General features: G+C 36.2%; 1 protein-coding gene across 4 annotated transcripts in view; it reads right to left on the bottom strand.

Moving 5' to 3' along the window:
• CDK17 (cyclin dependent kinase 17) overlaps positions 1 to 22,719 on the bottom strand; it is a 113,166-nt gene that overhangs the window by 37,049 nt on the left and 53,398 nt on the right. For 3 of the 4 annotated variants that reach the window (XR_011729972.1, XM_071764463.1, XM_071764455.1), the window contains 3 exons: positions 16,149 to 16,297; positions 11,701 to 11,739; positions 2,398 to 2,562 (listed from right to left, as the gene is read on the bottom strand). Coding sequence is in view for 3 of the 4 variants with exons in the window: in XM_071764463.1 (XP_071620564.1) it covers positions 2,398 to 2,562; positions 11,701 to 11,739; positions 16,149 to 16,266 (322 nt within the window). In the remaining variant the exon portion in view is untranslated. The remainder of the gene's footprint in view (positions 1 to 2,397; positions 2,563 to 11,700; positions 11,740 to 16,148; positions 16,298 to 22,719) is intronic. The other variant, XM_071764471.1, reaches the window with a different exon arrangement.

The following is a 22,719-nucleotide window of genomic DNA, read 5'->3' as shown; positions in this document are numbered from 1 at the left end:
CTCTGGCCCCATCGTGGATTGCAGCAGTTAGAGGTTTCTGGAGGTGCAAGACTTTAGGAGATGAATAGATATGCATGGGTTAAAAAAAATCTCAGCTTGACCTTCAGTAGCATCAGTGGTGTTGCTGAATTATAATTTGGCTGAGAGCACTCTACATTATTTAAAATCATCATGGTAACTGAATATTAAATTTAAAATTACTACCAAATTGTAAACAAGGGGACACTTTTTAAAGACCAGTTTGGAATTTCCATCTTTACATAACATTTACAAAACATAAAGCTAATGGAGATGGTTCAAATTTTTAAAATACTTTAGGATTTTACATGTTAACACAACAGGAAGAATTAATGTTATATGCTGAGAAAGCAAACAAGACTCCAAACACTTTCTGGGCCTCTCTACCGATTTTTTTATACTGACCATCTCATTTCACAAGCAAGCAGCATGAAGATGCACTGATGGCAAGTCTAATTTTGATCTGTATTTTAACCAAATAACTATCCTTTAGCTACCATAATTTTGTGGTATTTCAAGGACGTCTCCCTGACAGCATTTTCCCACCACTAGAATAGAGGAAAAAGTAGAAAGAAAAGAAGATTAATAAAGGAAACAAGGAAAATTAAAGTCTCAAGTGGTGTAGCTTACTTGACCATTTAATTCTTATGTTTTCAATGGAGAAAACCTCAGCATCCTGCTAAGTAATAATCATTTTCATAAGCCAGGAAGAAAAGGAAGAAAGATGTTAAGAAAAAGCAAAAAGATAATTAGTAATTATGTCTGCATATGCTTGTAACTGTGTTATATACCAGGGCATCATTAATGGCATAACTGCATCAAAAGCTAAAAAACTGGTGTTTAACACAGACATACATACACTCAGTAAATCTATTCCATACTGTTTCAATGAAATACAGGAATCTGTAGCTATTTAAAATATGCTATTATGGCACTTCCTACAGACTAACACTAAAATTGCAAGTTCTAGTTAAACACTTGATCACCTATACAACTTGATCAACTGAGCAAAACAAAATTAATGGCATTCTTCTTCAATACCTATATAATAGGTTATTTTTCAGGTGAAAAATAAATATTTGGAAAACTGGAAAATCATTAGAAGTAACAAAATACCATTTACAAACTTTCCTTTCACTAAGCTCATTTGAAGTTCATAGTAAAATTTCAAAAAAGAGTAAGTTACTGGAAAATTTACATTTCAATACGCTATAGAAATTTTTATAGACAACAAACAAGAACAAGTATACAGAAGCATACATCTCTGCTGTTCCTGTACATAGTTTACATACATCTGATTTGACAACCCATAAAAGACTAAATATTCCTAATCATAAACTTCTTTAAGCTTATAAAAATAAAATAGGAATTTTAAACTTTGTCTTCTTGTTAGACTCTTGGCAACTTAAGCAAAGTCTTAAAATAAGAAATAAATAAGTTTATAGGACTTGAGAGGAATTTATATAGCAGTCACGCTATGTGTACTAAAACTGTTTTATTCTGCGATGGTAACAGCTGCTGAGGTCCATTCAGGAATAAAATTCTCCTTTCAGTTTGAATGGTAGCACAAACAGTAAAAAGGCAAGGTTCTGAACATGAGCGATAAAACCACAGAGGAGGATATAAGTGGTTTGACTACCAACTTGAAGAATCATAGCTTAATTTTGAAGGAGATCAGCTTATCATACCCTTCTAAAGGAAGGCAGAAGATTGAAATATTCATAAAATTCTAATTAAGCAGTGACTTGCTCTCATTTTCTAATATCAATTAATTAATCATAATTTAAAATAATAAAAAAGAAGGATGAAATATTAACGGTGACTGGAGGCAGCAACATGACAGATTACTTGAAGGAGAAGACATAAAATTTCCTAACTTCTTTGCCTTACAGAACCACAAATACAGCTTTGGAACACAACAAAAAGATAATTATAGTTGAGTGTCCTTAATTTATTACTGAAAAAAGCATAATTTTTTTCTTATAAGAAAGGAGAGTAATAAACCAGAGCTTTTAAAATTGCCACATGCAGGATGACCACCCTCTGTTTTTATCGTAGTTTTACTGTAGTTCTCAACAATGCTTAACTGAGATGGACACACAGCTTTCTTGCATATTAAGAAAGAAGATTTTGTAACTTTTACAAGTGTCAAAAAAATCATGGGTGACTTCGGTGTGTCCCTGTAATTGGTTTATTCCCGAGAATCTTAAAAGACATTCAGCACCTTAAAACCAAGTTTCTCTAACAACCCCAGAAAAAGATTACTGCATTCCTCAAGATTTATGAAAACATTAGAATAACCACATCACTAGCTAAGAAGCAAAACAGACATTATTCTCTACAGAAACACGAAGGTAGACAAACAACATAGTAAATTACCTAATCTGCTCCCATTTCTGGGCATTGCCATGAAGGAGCCGAGGCTGCCCCCTATGACGCTATGTGGTCTCCGTAAAGGGGGCTTCTTGAAAGATCCTGTGTATTGGTGAAGAAATGAGTGCATGCTGTGAGATGTTGGAGGCCTGCCATTCTTCACAATAGGCTCTACAATTCACAAGGATTCAAAATATTCATTCCCACAAGCAAGCAGGAGTGTCAGGAACATGCCAGAAAGAAAAAGAAAAAAAAAAAAAAAAGAAAAAAGAAAAAAAAAACAAAAAAGAAAAAAAACAGTTACTAGACAGCAAATCACCAATCTGATAAGATTTTCTTTCATACTGACAGTATACCATAACACTGTTGCTATTTCTCTATTAACCAATTAATACAAAACATGGCATTAAATATTAACCAAACTTCATTACATTAAGTTCTGTCACTGATGCTGCATCAGTAAATTACCTGAATAAACAGTCTAAAAATATGAATAAAAACAGAATGTAGCTTTTAGTATCAGTAATTTTTTTTCTTCTGAATGAATGATTTGTCTTATTGTGGAACATTTCATCTTGACTATAATTTAAGCAGTCTGACCATTAGATAAATTTGTATGAGGACCAAATTCGACTGGAAGCCTTTGGAAATATTCTCCCTCCCAAAATTCTTGAGTGCCACTAGCAGCAAGGCCTCGCTTTTGGAAGTCCTTATGAGGAAACCTACCTGTCTATATCCACTAGAGTTATCATGCCACAAGCAAGGTTGTTAACTTAAAGTATATCTGAATAATTAAGTATTCAACAAGTTACTTTGACTTGCTACTGGATTGTGTCCCAAACAGTTCACTGCAGATTTTTTAAAAAAATTATTACTGATAAAACACTTTCTAAAAGATAAAACATTGGAAACTTTAAAATCTTATATACAAATGTGCATAGAAATTGAGTGTTCATGTTCTCTCAGCCAGTCTTACTCTGTGCATGGGAACAATCACTCGAGGATTGCCATGGTACTCGAAGCAGTCCAACTCCAACAAAACCACAAGAAACTGGGCTTATCAGAATCACTGATGACATCGCTCATACAAGCAATTAAAGAAGAAATACTCTGGTTATAGAAAACACACACAGAACTGGGAATCACCCAGCAGCTACATACAAGCGCTCTCCCCATGATTGTGAACAAATCATGGGGAGAGTTATGTGCCCAACAAACATGTTAGATTCAAGTAATTTTGTTTTTCCATCACCTCATTCTTACGACCATTACAGATATGTGTTTTTTGCTTTTTATTTGGAGGACAGAAAAGGCAGCAGCCAAGCACTGAGCAGTGGCAGCAGAAGTGCTGCTGGATGGAGTGGTACCTCTTGAGGTGCCCCTGGGGCACAGCTGGGATCTGCTCAGAGCTTCACTTATGCCTGCTGGGACAGGGAGTCATCTGGGCTGCTATTTCATCACCCCAACTTATATTCTCACATGCAAGGAACCCAATATCTTGCTTTGTCTTCAGAAATAAGAGTAATACAGCTAGGAGAACTTCACGGAAAGCAGAATTTCAATGGTGAGGGAAAATAATAGCAACAAACACCTAAGGAAAACAGGATCCTATACAAAAACCTTCTGGAGATTTTATGATGACTGAAGCATGACGGTCTGAAGCAAAGAGATGGAAGTACATTGACAGAACTATTCAAAAGATAAGCTAGTGATTAAAAAAATAATTATGTAAAGAATTTTTTTCACATAAACATGATTAATACAGTAAGGCATACAAAAAATTAATTAAAATCAGCTGCTGCAGGAAAAAATAAAAGCAACAAAATAAAGCTCCAGGTAGAAAACAGAATGTGAAAGGATGCACCAGCACTGTTATGAACCTTCCTGCATCTTTCCATCAGGACCCTTCACAGCACAACTTCAAAGTGGGTGGAAAAACGGGAAACTGAGGAAAACCAGACCATATATCTACGCATATGTTCATAAAGAATGATCAGTGTAATCGCCTTCAAAGCTCTGCGTATCACTCTCTCAAACCCTTTTTCTGTTTCTACTACATTGCATCATCCTTTGTAATTCAAGAATGGTATCAGCTTCCTTGTTGTGTGCCTTCAACAACAGATTTATCTTAGGGCAGCTGGCAGCAAATTCCTCTATTTTTAAATAACATCTATTACTACTTCCACATGACAGAAAACACAGGTTCACATACAGAACAACTAATGCCTTTCCTTTTTACGTAGTAAAATTTGTTTTCTGCTTTCCAACTTTCTTACTAACCTTTGACTTAAATCTGATCCAGTTTCTAGACCAAAAAACCTCACTGAGTTTACACACAGTGCTGGTACAAATGAATGCTAACACTGAAAATTCAAATTACTGATGAGTACATAGTCTGTTCTGTTGAGTCTTTACTGGTTTTAACTATGGTGGGATTCAGTGCCTCATTTGCATAATTTTAGAGTTACTACTTCATTTGTATTCCTTTTATAACCAGTAAGTAATATATATAAAGCATGTAATTCTACTTCATTTTAATTGTTTCTAAAACTACTTTTTTTAATGAAAAAAAGAGAACCAACTCAGAGGTATTTTTCCTGAGAAAGTCTGGAAAATAAAACTCTCCTCCCTTTGACTAAGCTGTACTGCACCAAGAAAACCAAAAGACCCTCAGTTTTTTGATGCCATAATAATAAACCTGGGAACAAATTTCTCAGATTTACTTTTTGCTATTATGGGAACGTGCTGCTAAAAAGCACTGAAGTATTTCTTAGCTCTGGCACTAATGTCAACAGCTTTATACATTGGAGGAGAACTCAAACCCTGAGCAAAGTGCTGAGACAGACTGATGCTTGGTAACTGAAACTGTATTTCCCATGGAAAGATTATTGTCACACACACATACACACACAAAGCAAATTCTACATCAAAGTTAGCATAACCTTTCTCATCCTAATGAGAAACTGAAAATGGCAGGATACATCTCCAAAAGGTAGGGGAAGCACCAAAAAGCAGCACAAGAAAGCCACAGAGACATATGGCTGGAAGCAAAAGTCTGCCTGTTCATGGGACAGCACACGGTCCCAGCCTGGCTGCCCAGCCATACCCACCTCTATACATTGGCAGATGCTGCAGATTCCTGTGTCATTAACCATGCTGGACTGTATGCACACATGAAGGCTACAGCTGCATTCATAGAGCCCAGAGCTGATAACTGCCCTTGGATATTAAGGCTTTTGTGTACTCATGCTAAAATTATTCTATATCCATGAACTGTGTAGCATAGAGAAAAGACCAGAGTTCATGAGCACACTGAATGATTAAGCAGAGATTGAGTTTCATGTTCATTACTGGCATGACACTGTGGTGAACAGATATAATTATTTTTAAAATTTGTTGTCCTCATGCCACTTTTACAGTTAAAAAAAACCACTTCTAAAATGCTCTAAAATACTAAGAGGTTTGGCTCAAATAAAAGGACAAACACATATAACAAGTAAGAAGAAAATTTACATAAAAACGAAAGATGAATGGTTGACAAAATAAGATTCAGTTACACAGAAATAACTTCTGCCATAATAGGCAACTATTACCTTCCTGTGCTGTCGTAAGTAATGTTCTAAATTATGGAGCCCATTATAAAATTTAGTAAAAATAATTTAGGTTATGTAGTAGGACAGGCATAACTACCAACAATTAAATGAAGGTTACAAAAGCATACTTCTGACTAAGAGAAATAAAAATAGCACTTCCTTTGACATGCTGCATTTTTTTAAATCCTTGTACACAACAGCTTACAAAAAGGTGGGATCGCATGGCATGTCATGAAGGTGTAACGTATACACTCATGATCTGGAAAAGTATTTTTGATATACACAGTTAAGTTTGTATTGTGGTATGCTAGAAATGCTCAAAGAAACGTTTACATGAATTCTGCATTGTGTGCCACCTCCTCCCTGAGAAAGTGGCAATGATAGCTAAGAAACGGAATAAATATTGAAAATTATCAAACTCTTGTGGGAATGAATTTGAAGGACTGTTCACAGTTATTTTTGTGAATGTGTAAGATGGAAAATTTAAAGAAAGTGCTTTTGAAAAAACTGTTTAACATCTTGTACCTGAAGATCTGCAAGCACCTTTTCCAACGTTACAATTTCATTTATTTCAATTTAAAAATTGGGTGTTTTTTCCTAATATTAACATGTTGAATCCCTAAATTTAAAGGGTAATGCTGCAGTTTTTAAAGGTGTGAATTTAGTGCAACTGCTTGATTTTGAGTAAGATGAGTCAAAACTGTGAAAATTAGATGCCTTCAGAACATACATATATAAACTGGTTCTTATAATTTTATCTGTGATTATACGTTTGATTTGCCTTAAAAAACCAAAACAAAACCCCACAGCATTTCCCTGTATAAAACTGACAAACATCCCTTATTTTACTGTGAATGTATTTGGTAAATATAACTCAGTAACCACTCAAAGGGCTGAGGTGATTCTGGTAGCACAGTTGGTATTTTCATGGTGCTATTGGTTTAATATTTAAGTACAGCCAAAATGAATGAGGGGAGCAGAAAAACACAAGAAAACCACTATGCCACTATACAAGTGTATGGATCTACTGTGTTTTGGTATCGTGCACAGTTCCAGGCTTCCTCTCTCTAACAGATAAAAACTGTGTAAGTGTAACTCACAGACTTGAAGGAGGGCTGAGAAGAACACAGGATCACAGAATGTGCTGGGTTGGAAAGGACTTTTAAAGGTTATCTAGTCCAACACCCTTGCAGCGAGCAGGGACATCTTTAACTAGATCAGGATGCCCAGAAACCCATCAAGCCTGATCTTCAATGTTACCAGGGATGAGGCATCCACAGCCTCTTTGGGCAACCTGTTCCAGCCCTTCAGCATCGTCATAGTAATGAACCTCTTCCTGATGTCTGATCTGTACCTACCCTGCTCTGGTTTAAGACCACTGCCCCTGGTCCTATTCCTATGCACCCTTGTAAAGAGTCCCTCCCCAAATCACCCAGAAATCAGCTGCATCCACCAACTCCTCCAGCACATGGGTGAGGGTCACTGAAAGAGCCAGCTGTGAGAGGCTGCGTGCAGCACCCGGCAGCGGATCTTCAGCCTCTGCACCCTGTGGAAACTCCCCACTACAGGATGAGTACAAGAAGTTTACAATACTCAGGGGGAGACTGAACAAGAGATCTGCTCGGGGTAACTAACTGCACAGAGACTTGCCTAGTTCAGGAAGTCTCTGAACTAGAAACTGGTACACTACTCTGGGGAAATGCCGTTTTATTTTTGGCTCTAATCTTAGACTTGCCCTTAATTGTCATCCTCAGAGACGGAGCAGCCAGGCAGATCTCCAGCTCTCCTTACGGCACAAGACTTCTGCAGCATCTGGGCAGTACGCTCCTGTTGGCTCATGCTGGCACAACTATTCCAGCATGGGTTTTATAAATTATTTATCTCTCTCTTTCCTCACCCTGCTCTATATTCTGTAGTGCCAAAATACAAAAAGCGACCTGAGAGATTTTTTCAGTGGCTCTTTACAGCAATTTATGCTTGAATGTAAGGGGAACTCATTTTTGAGCTTCGTAATTATGAGAACTGCCAGAGTCAAGGAGAACAATAGTGTATCTAACCAAGAAGCTTGTTCAAGGATTAGCTAAAACAAACTATTTTATGAGGTTACAAAGATGTCTCCTCTTTTTCCTTTAACTGCAATTTAAATTAACCACAAATCCCTGACTTGAAATTACTCCCAAATTAAGAAATTTTTCAATAAATTCACAAAGGTTCTTTCTGTTGTCCATCTATCTTAACAAAGAGCCACCCTACCACTTTCTTTCCTGTGCTGGATTTACTTAACAGGATTTACTTAATCTGAGCTCCAGAAAGCCTGCAGAATTGCCTGGCATTTCTCCGCAAGGCCTCAGCAACTGGCATGCTGTCATGCATCAATCAGCTGGTGAATTAAAGAAAGTGTTTTCATTAGGTATGTAAATGCATTTAAGAACATATTTTATTAATACCACATATTCAACTACCTCTTTTTGTTTCTTATGTCCCATGAGCTTCTCTATAATGTGGCAAAAAGACAAAGCTGGCTTTCAGATTCCACTGCCTAAAATTCTGGAATGATATTTGCTTCAGCTGGCTTTAATAAAGAATCAAAATCATCTGTGATATTTCATCCTTAAACCAAATATCTCTGATAAAGCTAAATATATCTGCAAGAAGATACATTATTCAGCAACCATTATCCATTCTGGACAAGAAAACCATATGAACACATTATTTTAACTTCATATAAATATAAAGTACACAAGATGAGTTTTTTTCTAATTTAAGTATGGCAGACACCTAACATTTGTCATCTCTGCTTTGTGTATATACACCAGGCATTTCACCCGGGTATGCTCCACATTCTAAATAAGGATGAACTTTTGTGAGATAGCGAGCCTGTCAGAATTCACTGCTGCTCCCAAAAAGGTGTTTCTAAGTGCTCTCCCAGCAAAAAAACCTGTAATTTTGATTTAGGTTTTTGAATTAGATGATCCCAGGGCACACAGAGTGCTGGCACTGATAGGAGGGTGGGGGCAGAACCTCACTCACCACTTCTAGCTGCAGCCTGACTTTGGACCAGCTCAACTGTGACAGAATCTTACTGAACACCTGGAGAATCAGCTACTGATTTTTATAGGACAGGACTCTACACAGTTTCTTTTTCACTCACCTTGACCTCACCCTTGCCCCAGAAAAATTCCAAGTTGCTTGGGGTTTTGTTTTGCTTTGATTGTTCTTTTCTTTTTCATTTTTGATAGAGAATGGGGAAGTGTCAAAACTCTACATACAAGAAACTAAATACTCATTCTCTGAACAGTCCTGAATTCAGGCAGCTTGCAATCCACTATGGTAATGTTTTAGAATTAGTTGCATCAGCTGTCTCAAATGCTGTCGTGTAACTTAATAATATTTTGGCATCATCTACTACACATTAATTTAACCAAGCTGAATGTATGCTCTATTAATCATTACTCAATTTTTACATGTCAACTGGCAGTAAAGTCTGATTTTTTTTTTTTAACTGGTAATACAAAATATTTTGAACAAACTGCTTTCATGAAGAAGCTGTTGTCAAGAAGCCTTTTGTTTCTTCAGAAATCCTAGAATGTAAGCATGTGAATTTCTGACATTTTAGAACTGCGCTGTACAACATTTAATTATACTCCTGTAAGGCTGCCAGACCCACTCAGTAAAATTAGTTTATTACAGGTAATGGCTCCCAGAGAAGAAATATTTAAATAACCCAAAACAGCGGTATATTTGCTATATCTGCACTCAGGCATCTTCATGAGGAGCAGTTTATAAAATACTGTATGTTACGGGGTTGTTTCCCTTGACTCTATTATGTGATCTCCAGGAAAACATTAAGTCACTTAAAATAAAGCAACCACTCAAAACTACCTGAAGCTGTATTTATTTATTTAATAATAAAGATGAAACCTTCAAACTATTGGCTACTACAATAAAAAAATCTTAGCAAAACCTGAAGCCATTCCTCCCATTGCTCAAAATTAACCCATTTGAGTATAGCAGTCGTGTTCAGAGTAAACATTCTTCACTTGGAAGACACAAGGGCAAAATAATTTTGGTAGCATATTTAAAGAAAAAAATCAACAGAAACCTAAAGAAACACAGCCTTCAAGTTTCTCCCAGAAACAAAGTACTTCGATGTTTAAAAAGGGACTGTAATGTCCTGTAAACTTGTTTTTTTTTTACTTCAGACAAAAAGGACACAAAATTTTCCGAGAAGTCTGTTTAAACTACAAAAAAAAAACAAAGCTAAAAAAACAACAACAAAAGAGAAATAATATGCAAGTCAAAAAATCACGACAAAAAGCCTTTCAAAGTTGACTTCACACACAGTAAGTTTTTGTCTTCAGTCAAGACAGTGATCTTTGCCAAGACAAAGATCAAAACCAAATTAAAAATATTCAAAGCTGAAAATCTGCCCTTGAGATTTATGTATTTCATACTCCTAAAAAGATAATTCTCAAGACAGTACTTTTGGCCATCACAGACTGGAACATAAGCATGGTAGTCCTGCACCTCTTGCCACATATGCATGACACACCAGCAGTTACTAATTCTCCTTTCAAAAGCTAACTCCAGAAAAACCTCGTGCTACACCAAATCCTTCAGAACACTGTCTAGGGCACAATTTAAATCAACATAAGTCAGCATCGTAGCTAGAGACAGAAATATCCCTGACCTCTCTACAGAAAACTACCCTGTAGCTCTCAATACAAACATATCTGAGGCCACAAGGCCACCCAAATCAGGAAACAGAATCTAGCTCCTTTTTGCCCTGCATCCAGAAATAACTGTTGGCTATTTAGGTCTGCTTTACTTCTCTGTACTTCCAGTAAGTCCATCTGAATGCCACTTGAGAAAAAAAAAAAAATCTCTACACATTCATCAGTGATTCTACACTAGATGATGTCTGGTGTATTTAGAGAGTCCACTTCTTCACCTAAGCACCATGTTCTGCCAAATCTGCATTGTGCTTGTGAAGGAAAACACGTAGGAGTGGACAGCCCCCTTGTCCCCCAAGACTGCAGGTCTCTGCAGCAAGTTTTCAGGCACTGAATTTTCATGCTCAGTCACTTTTATAAGCACTTCCACACATGAACAGAGCCTCCAGGTTTTGTTGGAAGAAGCAAATTAAAACAGAAAGGAAGCAGAACACTCTTGTGCAGTGTATGTGGGATGGAGAAACCATACTGAACAGGAATAACAAAAACTGATGTATGCACAGCACAGCACAGACTGTAATAAAGGCCCCATCAGTACAGTGTAAGGTCAAGTAAAAGGTTCAGTATTTAGCTGTGACAAGTGCCAGTTATTTGCAGTAATCTGTTGCTCTAGAGCGAGCTCAAGCACTTCTGGGGATTTCACCCAGTGCCCCCGTTATTTTTACATTGATACCTTCCTTCATTATCAAAAGAGAAATTGTATTTATTTATTACCGGTATTTCTGTGATATTTTTATTTCAAGAACATCTTGTAAATAAGTATGTTGCAATACACTGTTTTTCTTCCATACTCAAGGAATCACACATAGCAGATGGAATGGGAGTTTCTCAGCTGAACAGAAGATGATATGAAATGACTGCAACTACAAAGACATTTGGATGTTCTCAGACAGTACTGCAATGTGCTGATTTTTATAAACAATCATTCCTCATATCAGAGTAGTAACTAGTCATTAAAGGCCTTAAACCTAAAAAACACTTACGCACTTTACTGTAGCTGATCCTTCCATTATTACTCACACCTGTAAAATTACAAAAAGATTATGCAAGTGTTTGAGACTGGATCCTATGATCACATGACTGAGCTAAAACAGACCAAAATGGAGATAAATATTATTCTAGAAATTAACGAAGCCATTTCTATGGCTCACTTGGTTTAGTATGTATGTGTGTATATATACCTATATATATAAAAATAAAAACTGGCAATACAGAATGGCTTTCTGAGTTATGAACATATTAATGCAAGAGCTGTGGATGTATTTTTTAACATTATCTTCTTAAAAGCATGCCTGGAGCTTGTGATAATGTATTTTATATTATAAGACAATACAGTCACATTTTTCACTTTCATTAGAGAGCATATTCATATGTATTAAAGTATTTGCATAAATTTTACAGTTAATTGGGCTTTAAATATGCATGATTTGGATGTTACTTCTAGCCAAATTTCATTAGTATGTCAATGGCAAGAAAGATTTCAGGAGCAAATTTAGTTGTCAACTGCTATAAAATTAGCATTTAGTATTTTAATATTAATCTGAATACATGAATTAAAAAAGCAAGTGGGCACATGGTTAGTGTGCTTGAATCAAGACAGAACAGAAAATAAACAACAAATCCAACAAACTGGCTTTGTATGTAGAAACAGAAACCACTAAAAGCTTCTGTAATTAGAAAAATAAAAGCTCAAAGTATACTTCATACAGTCCACAGTTCATAAGGCTTCAGATGTATGCTAGGCATTTTACTGGTCCCTCTACTTTTATGGTTTATGCATCTGATTTTGCGATGCTTCCTCACCCAGACGCCAATTATGATGAAAATAATTTTTAAGGCAGATTAAATACAATACAGATTTCCAATCACTAAATAATTTGAAGGCATTCAAAAAAATCACAAACCCCAAAGCAAAACTGATAGTTATTGTTCATTCAGTGCAATAGTGCTGTGCTACTGCACCGAACAATATGGGTTGATCCCTGCTAATCCCATTTCACTGCCGACGGATGAGTGCTGCATACTGAGATTCTACTGACATCACGCGATGAAGGAGGCTGTGTATGAAATGAGATGGCATGCAAAAGGTTAGCTGATTGAGTGGTACTGATGCACTGCTAAGACACTGAAAGTTACTTATCTACTTTTATGTCTGTGAACTGCAAAAGGGACAATTTCTTCTGTGTTAGGAGTGCTGTTCTTTAAAACAACTCAAAGCTGGAGCTAATGACAAGGTGTGTCTCTGTACCAAAGCAGTACACCATTTGAAATCAGAGGCAACTGCTCTGGAAAAGGAAACGTGTGTTGGGCGATTGAGTAACACAGGTTATTGGAGAAGGGTGACCTCCAGGAAAGGGCTCTGATACTCTGTGCATGTGATCTGCATCTCAAATTGCAGTGCTGAACTGGAACTTAAAGATTTTGCAGGACATGTATGTGAAAATTGGACAGAGATGAGCACCGATCCAGGTCAGCAGAGATGATGGTTTCCTATGGATGTAGCCTCTACCAGCTCTAAGGTCCAGTAACACAGCCATTGTCAAGAAGGAAAAAAGCTAACTTGTATTAAATTGTATCCTTCAGTGAACATGGCCATCAGAATGGAATGACAGGAGAAAAGATGGGTGATTCGCTAGGAAGAAAAAAATAAAAAAAATTGGACAACAACGATGGAAAATATTTGCTATAAAGACTGTTCAGGGTCTATCTTTGCTTTCTGTCATGAGAAGATTTGCAACGCCCTTCAACTCTCATTTCTCAAGCTCATGACGTAACAATAAGCTGAAAATAAACCACATATGAAGAACCACTTTCTGAAGACTGTTTGTATCCCTGACGTTGGTTCTCTGTAGATCAAGATATTAGCTTGCCTTTGATTTCCAAGCCTGTGCTTTTAAGTTCCTTTAAGAACAGGTTCAAAGCCTGTGAACTGGGCATATTTATTTTCCTCTGTTCCACAGGGTAAAGGAGCTGTTTATTCTTCTTAAAAGCACAACTACGGAGGTTGTTACTCCTGCCTTCTGAGATCAGCACCATCACAGTATGAGATGCACTTTCAAGATCTTAACGCAGCTACCACTTTATAAACTACTCTATCTGAAGTTAGTATAGGCTTCTTAACACTGATTATACAACATGCTGAGGAAACCTTTCTCATTTAAGCACTCCTCTGTGAGTACTTTTTAAAAATATTGTCCAGTGGAGGATTTTTTTCCACACTATGCTCTTCACCAAACCTGTCTTCCACCAGAAGAGGGAACTTGTTTCCTGACTGTTTTTTCTAGCAATTGTTGTTGCCCAAATCCTGATTACTATGGTCTGTCTGAAAATTACTCCTTCCAAACTATCTCATCCGTGGGAAAATTAAGAGCTTCCTTCGGAAAAGCAGCACTAGCTGGTGTAGCAAGCCTTTTTCCATCGCTGCTTTCTAAGAAAAGGAGGGTTGGAAGGGAAAAACAGAGAAAACAAAAATATTCAAAGTAGTATCTTATCTCTCCAAGATCAAAGATAAGACAGATACCAATATCTGCATTCTAAAGGTATCAGGAAAAGGAAGCAAATGTCAGTAAAACTTTGAAAAATTACATAAAATGACAAGATTATACATAGCAACAGTATACTTTATATTTACTATCCTTCCTCTTTGAAGAGCATTAGCAGCACTTCAGTGTATCCTAAGATACCTTACTAAGGCAACAATGATATTTTGCAGTTGTAAGCAAAGCATGGACAGTATCACACAATATTAGCGTATCTTCCTTTTGGCCAATGAAGATGTGTAAAGCAAAATAAAAGGAGCACTAAAAGCTAAATAATGAATTTGTAATTAGACACATTTTTTTCATTTGTATTTTCATCACTTTAAATATCTAATGAGAAGTTTTGCCAAGTTGGGTTATAAACCTGCAGAAAATATATAAGTATGCTGTTTGAAATAAATGTCAGATTAATATTATAAGCTGTAAATAGATGGTATGACATGGTTTAAGATGGCATCAGCTCATGCTTTTGTAAATTAATTACTGTGTCTGCTTTTGTTTGAGCTGACACCAAGAACAAGTTTAAAATAAAATCTTTTTTTTTTTCTTCATAGATCCAGTTTTCACCAGAATCCATTTAGCAACCTAGTTCACTACATTCATTGATGCTGGTGACAATTTTTCTATGCTCATTTCCCAGCATGGAAGTAATATTCTTAGCATTTATTTGCATAATGAAATCAATCAGAAGTATATAAAAATCTGAACAAAATATGCAGCAGTAACAAGTGGTAATACAAGTGAAACCATGTGAGACAGCTGCTTAGCGTCTCAGGAATTATTTCATAGATATGGATGCAAAAATGCTACAACTGTTTCAGAGTAGACCTGTTTCATCAACACATAAGTTGTAATAAACATCATTTACGAAGCTACTGGGCGTGGCTCATGATAAAGATAGGAAAACAGCAATGAGTATAACAGGGACTAGGGGTAAAAATGAAAAATATGATTAGCTTTTTTTTGCCAAAGGTAAATTCAGCAACAGGTATACAACAGGTCTTGAATGGGTATTAAAAGTCTGCAGGGCAACTTCCATTGCCTCTCCTGCTTAAATTTCCCAGTCCTGTCAGGTTTCAATGGGAAACCTCAGAATCATTAATTGGTGTGAAATGGGAGGAAAAAAATTTCAAATCACCTGGTACTTGAAAAAATCTTAGATGTCAGTAGAGCAAGAACTAGCGCTTAACAGAATAGAAAATGAAATATGACTTAAAAGCAGCAGCCCGGGAAACACAACAAAGCAACAAAATCTCTTCCAGTCAATCTTCTAGCAGTTTACATTCAAAAGCAGTATCATCATTAATGTCAACTTTAGAGCAGCCAGTATATTTATGGGATCAGCCAAAGACTTGCATAAGAATACACAAGCCAGTTACCCTGAATCTTTGTAGCTGCCTTCGTATTTCTGAAGTACCATTCAGAGACATGAAAGGGTGATAGAATTCTCAGACTACTGCATCACTAATGAAAAGGTAAAGTTTTATAATACTTAAGCAATTCCAATCAATTATATTACCAAATAGTGATCATATGAAAAGATTTAATTTGAAGCCATATGAAATTGATGCAAGACCCAATCAATTCACACAATGACTTTGTTTACTGGAAGAACTTCTATAATCCTTGCTGCATGCCAAATTAAAATATCAATTTAGGCAGCTTCTGGTAAATAGCTATTTAACAGTTTAATATCAAAGCAAACCAAAGCAATACATAACAGCATATCAACCTGTTAAAAGAAGTAAGGGAGTCAAATGCAAGATAAATCAGAACAGGTTAGTGAGAAACTCTATGCAATTGTGAAAACTGAAATAAAGCCCAACAGCACTCACTTGAGTGGGGCCTGTTAAAATTCTTTACATTTTCTGCAAAGTCAAAGACACACTTACCATTATCTTTGCTGCTGTTTTCTTCAATTGTCATTTGCTCTGCTAGCTCAGACAGTGATTCATCAATTGTCTGGCTTCCACGCAAGGTTAAGGACAGTCTCCTCTTAAACTTTTTCATTCTATCAATATTAAATCTGGCTTAAGGAAGCCTGAAAAAAAGAAAAATTAAAAAGCAGAAAGTGAGGGAAAAAACCTAGCTCATCAGAAACAAATATCTGTCACCACACATAAAGAGGCAGGAAAGCTTACAGAAAATTCTACTGAATATTCAAGTTATCCTTTGAGCAGGATTACTCCACTGGACTGAAGAAGAATGTCTTGAGAGGTGGATGCCCATACATTTTTGCAGCTTTTTTTTCTGCTAGGGAAAATTATAACCTCTGTTCCTTAAAAAACCAGAACCAAATCCAAACCCAAACAAACAAAAGCCCAAAATAACCCAAACACAACAAAAAACTTACAATAATAAAAAAACCCAGCTGATTAGATAACTGATTTTATAATCCGATAATTAAATAGTCATCTGAAAGCTTATTTAGTGCACACTTGCCTCCCCCACCACCTCTTCCACCAAATCCACTGGGAAGGAGGCTGGAACTCTCTCTCTTTCAGCTTATTTGTCTATGGATAAGAAGCTACTGAACTTTTCTATATTTTGCCCACTTCACAAAAGAAGGAAGGGGATAACACTAAAAGCTTTAAACACAAAAGCAATTCCCAAACTCAATCCCACCTAGGGAAATAAGATAGCCAGGACCAGGGCCTGATAACCAGGGCTAGAATGGACATTTCTCTACAGCCAGGGAATAAGTCTAAACTGGGAACAAAACAGGAGGCACTTCCTTCATGGAAAGCTGTAAGCAAACAAGCAATAATAACAAAGGTCCAGGCTGATAAACACGTTGCCACAAGTCTGAGCTGGTAGGATGAACTTTGCAGTGTGACACATGTTTGCCCTTACAGAACAAGAAGCACAATTCTGTCCTTCAGGACTCCATATGGCCAATTCACACTAGGTGTTATTTCACAATAAACTTGTTCAACTGCTCAGAGCCTTCAAGAGTCACATAGGCAGTGACAAACACTAGCACAGCATCCTTTTATGACTGAACTGCTCATACAGTTTTTCCCCTGCATCTATCAGCCTCTTCACACTCCAAAATGTGTTAATTCAAATACAAAACTAGAAAATCAAATTATCCTCAATGTCCTCCTCCAGACAGAGAAAAGCAAGCAGTCAGTATTCTAACGATCTACATTTAATAACAAATTGTGAATAGGATTTCTTTTAGACTGACATAAATATAGGGTCTACACTCTCCAGCTGCATAGACACCTCTTTGCTTAGGTGATACTAAATAAAAAGGGAGAACAAAGTGGTGGAACAAGTTGTAAATGTCAGTGGTAGGAGAACACATACATAAACTAAGCTATCGCAAGACTACATTGCACAAGACAGTAACAATTAAGGATGGGTAAGAAAAGCAAACCTTTGGGGGCTGAGTCTGAGATGAACAGTACAACTGCTGGCAAATGAGCAACTACCTCCAAGAGGAAAATGGTGGATTACAAAGCAGGAGAACATCTTAGACAACTACAGGTATTCTAAGTATAAATAGTCAGGCACTGGCTACAGATATGTAGCAAATAAATATATAAATGCTGGAGATACAGTTAAGCCAGCAGTTTCAAAACTGCCCTTGTAATGCATCGCTGTATGTGCAATAAAGCCACACCCTAGAATGAATAATTTTCTGCTCATACTCTCCCCCCCCCCCCCTCTCTCTCTCTCTCAAAAGCAGGATATTCTTATTGTTAAGAAACTGTATCCAGAGAATGTTCCAAAGGGACCATTTACTCTTCCTGTTCAGGACCTGCTTTAAAGACCTTTTTGAAACGGATTGATTTCTGCATTTATTTTAACTTCTCCAAAATGATGGCCTATGTTTTGTCCCAAAAACTATTAAAAAAAAACATCTAACATGGAAGGACACATCCTTTATATGTGATTCTACTCAATTCTCATATAATGTTCTTTGAAACCTGCATCTTCCTACATATATTAGTCTCAAAAAACATATGTGCAATTTTAAGCTTTGTTGTTCTCTAAAGCTACCTGACAGCACAATAATTTCTTTCCAATTTTCCACTTGGGCAGTAACTGAAAAAAACAGAATCCTTTATACGGAAACAGGCTGTTTCTGGCTTTTGATATTGCGAATATTTAAGCCTACACAATTTTTGAATCAAAAAGGTCTACAGCTGAAGAATATTACACATAAATTAACAGATACATGGATTAGAAAATCTAAGACATATTCTAAACCTCGAGATAATATAAAAGCAAATTTTTTTTTAACTATAGTTATAAAATTTCCCCTATTAAAGGAGGATTTCTTGGAGTGCTGAAGCACCATTTTTAACTAAGATTGAATGAAATTCTAGGCTTGATTTTTAAAGAGCTTAACATTATAAGGAGTGAGGAGTGTGAATCCATGTGTGAATTAATGCTTCCCTCTACTGAAATATAATTTTTTTAGAGAAAAAAAATGGTCACCAATATAAAACCGATTTTTTCTCTCTTAAAGCATCAGTATTCTTGCTAATTCAGACATGTACAGGCTGCATTTTTAAGAAAATGCAGAAGAAGTGACCAGTATCTAGCACTGGGAAATGTCTTCTTCATGACTTCGTTATTCTCACTTTAGGCCAGCATTGCAGAACCTGCTAAATCTTGTTAGAGACCAAAGTTGAAAAGATTACCTATACAACTCAGATTTTGCTTTGGTTTTCTAAAATGTCACAATTTCACAGAAAAGTTCATTTTAGTTCAGTTTATCAAAATTAAAGGGGAATTTCACCAGTTCATCAGATGCATACATATTTTCTCCATTTAACATTAATTTAATTTAAACTCAAAATGGAGTTACCTGATTAATATTATAGATCTAGTGGCCATGATTAGATGATAGAAGACTCCTGATGTTCCCCCAAGTACTTACCAACTATAAGAACAATACACAGTTGGTTTTTTGGGGGGGTTTATGTTTTGTTGGGTTTTTTTTTTAAGCTTCAGAACAGAGCCAAATATCAAATGTTTCAGATTGACAGCAGATAGATGCATACACTCAAATATAACTAACACAATTTTTAGTCTTCTGCAGACAGAATGAGGACAAGCAATCTGATATGATACTATCTGATACAACCCAGAAAAGCTGGCAGAGAGATGCTTGTTCAGTCTTTTACTGATATGAACGAAGGAAGTGACTATGTGTTAAAGGAACTGCTGCTTCTTAGAAACCATCTTCAGTCTAACCCTGAGAAGTTATTAGTGCTTTTGTCTTCAATAGCAATGCAAGTTAATCTTTGAAAACCATGCTACAAATCACCTTTCATGCACATTTTTCTCCTTAAAACACACAGAGGGAAGTCTTCCAATATTCATTGTCATTAAGCAAAACTCAGTTTGCTACAGTAGTCTTGAACTCCCACTTTACTCATCATATCATTTACAAGCAATCTCCATAATACAGTTCTGAAAACAAACTCCAGTTTTTCAATCATCCAGGTGAGATCAGATTTGAACAAGTGGGTTCTGGTTCCCTTTTCTGTACCAGACCAATCTGCCCTGCAAGAGCCATTTATCATTTAGCAAACACAGATGTCTGCAACACTCTGTCTATACAGCAGACAGATATTAAAGTATTTTGATTTCCAAAGTAATAACTCAATTAGATTCTGCACTCATCGATTCACAAAAAAAAATCAGAGGCCTTATAATGCTGACAGCCAAAATTCTTAAAAAAACCCCACCACTCCCATCAAGCTCTCAAGCTCTCAGATCCTTGGTATGTTGAAAAGTGAAAAAAAAAAAAAAGAAAAAGAAGAAAAAAAAAAGAAAAAGAAGAAAAAAAAAAGAAAAAGAAGAAAAAAAAAAGAAATAAAAAAGGAAAAAAGAAGGAAAAAAAAAAGAAAAAAGAAGCAAGCATGTGATCTTTACACACCGTCTACCTATGCTGTATGCTTAATCTTTGTAAAGTTAAATTCAGCTGAAATTTCCAAAAGTAATGAAGTTTTAATTTAAGTTTTAGCCAATTTATTTCAAGACAGTCACAAATACCAAAAGTTCACAAAGATTTTGCTTATTCAAAGACCTCTGAAGTCAAAGAACTTGCCCTTCAATAAGCTTTGGATCAGCCTAAAGTGCTGACTTCTCTGTTTCCAGATGTTAAATTGCACTAAGATGCCTCTATATAAAGATTAAGCATTTTAAGATTACTTTTCCACTTCAGTTACTATTTGCCTGTTTTTACAGGCTGCTTTACAAGGCAGTAGGTGTTTTGCAAATATCTCAAGGCAGCTTGTGTTCTGAACAACTCGTTATTTGGAGACACCAATTAAAGTGGGAGGAAAGGACAGGAACAGAAACCCTACTTAGCAGCAGCAGGCAAACAGCAGTGGGGACACAGCACAGCCCTTAAGGATGAGTTAACAAACTCAAGGTGCAGGCACAGGATGTCAAAGAAAGCAGACACCAGCATGGCCAGTTCTACGCTGGAAAGGAAGAGTATTCTCCTCCTGGCAGGGTTCACATGAACTCCAAGGACAGGAAGAGGTAAAAACGAGTGTGGGTCACTTCGTCAAAATCACCACAATGAAACGGGTGCCTTCACACTGCAGTGGGACAAATTGTGTAAAGATAAATAGAAAAATTGCAAGAAGGTACACTGTGAAGAGAAGGTATACTTTGAAGAGGTCTGAAGATTCTGTCATGAGATTTATATTTTTGAGGGGATCTAAGACAGAAAATCAAGTAAGGCATTATCAACTGAAGAATAAAAACAGTACACACAACTAGAAATAAGAATAACATGAATTTCAGCATTACAGTTGTTAATGATTCTCAAAATCCATGATGTCATTCGCTGTATCATTCAAATTTGAACAGATAATAATAAAAATTTATCTTTCCACTAGCATTTTAATTACACCGGTTACTGGTCTGTTAAATATTTTCAAGCATGTAATAAGCTACGCATCATTTATCTGTTTGGCTACATTAATAATTCTAGATGCATCTAACTTAAGCATTTTTGAGGGTGAGAGTCCAAGCTTGTGTCAGAGAGGGAGGTCTGAAAAACTTAAGAGTACTGCAAACAATATTAAAAACAGAAGCAGGAAATGCCTGTAAAAAAAAAACAAAACCAAAACTTTCCATAGTATTTATATTATTTATATTTATTAAACTGTTTTCAATCTACCCGATTTTTTTGAAAAAGAAAAAAGCTACTGATCACTTAAGAATACTGCACATCAAATAGAGAGCAAACTATTAATTACACCTATGAAAAATATATGGACAATTTATCTAAGAGCATGAGCCACCAGATTACACTTGTAAAATTCACATACAATACAAATCCATTTCCTTACAGTCACAATTCTATTCTAGAAGAATGGATTATAAATATGGCATCTTACTCATTGAATCTGTTCATTTGTTTCAACTCACGTTTGTTCACATTGGTTAAAAAAACTTTTCTGTTGCTTCTACAGACAGGGCATGGAACAATGCAACATGCCTCTGACCAACCAGTCTCCCTTGTGAGGAAGATAACTATTTAAAAAGTTATTCTATTTTATACTGCACTAGGCCAAAGAACTGACACCTCACAGATACATGCAACATCTGACAAAAAAGGCCTTTGTTACTGATGAAAGAAAAATAATTCTGATGTCAAATATCACAGCCCAGTTTGACTTACTAGTGAATAAAGGGAAAAAGAACCATCACTGGCTTTTCTTTATGATAAAATATTATTCAATAAGGAATTAATTTTTTGAGGTGAAGCCACACTAAATATTTATAGAGTCATTGCTAAACAATTAGTGAAACTGAAGATAGGAAAGATTAACTTCCTATCTGAGCCTAGTTTTCTTTGTCAATATGGGCAAAGAAACTCCTCCCACAGTGAGTAATACTCTCTATATTCAGCTCCTAATCTAGAGCACCAACTAGAACCTCTGTGAACAGAGAAAATATATGGAAATTAGCCTACCCACACAGAATTTATCAAATTTAATTTAATAAATCACAAGTTTACATTCTTGAAATTATACACATGTATCCTCCCCATGTAGATAGAGGCAGCATGAAACAGTAGCATCAATAGACACATTCTATTTGAGAGATCTTCCTAGATTAGATAAGACTAAACAGGTCCACGTTTACTATCAAAGGTTCTGTTCTTTCAACAGCCAAGTGAAAAAACACAGTGTGAGTCCAGTTAAATTGGCTGACATTTAAGCCAACAAAACAAAGGAGCTGAATGGCAAAGCTGCGTGCATTTGCTGTTAGACCCATAAACTTCAGAGTCTTTTTTCTCTTGAAGGGGAAGGCAAAAACCAGAAGGTTACACGAATGTAACAGACACACCACCAATAAGCCACGGAACTTTCCATCTCCAGAGATAAAATGAGCACTGAAAATTAAAAGCAATGCCTGTAATTTTACTCCCTTTGATTAATCAGCTTAAATTTACAAGTTCTGTATAGTGTGAACACAAAA

The sequence above is a fragment of the Heliangelus exortis genome, chromosome 1, assembly GCF_036169615.1.
Source record: "Heliangelus exortis chromosome 1, bHelExo1.hap1, whole genome shotgun sequence".
Classification (NCBI taxonomy): Eukaryota; Metazoa; Chordata; class Aves; order Apodiformes; family Trochilidae; genus Heliangelus; species Heliangelus exortis.
Note: the sequence above shows the minus strand (reverse complement) of the source record. Positions and strands in the feature narration are given on the sequence as shown.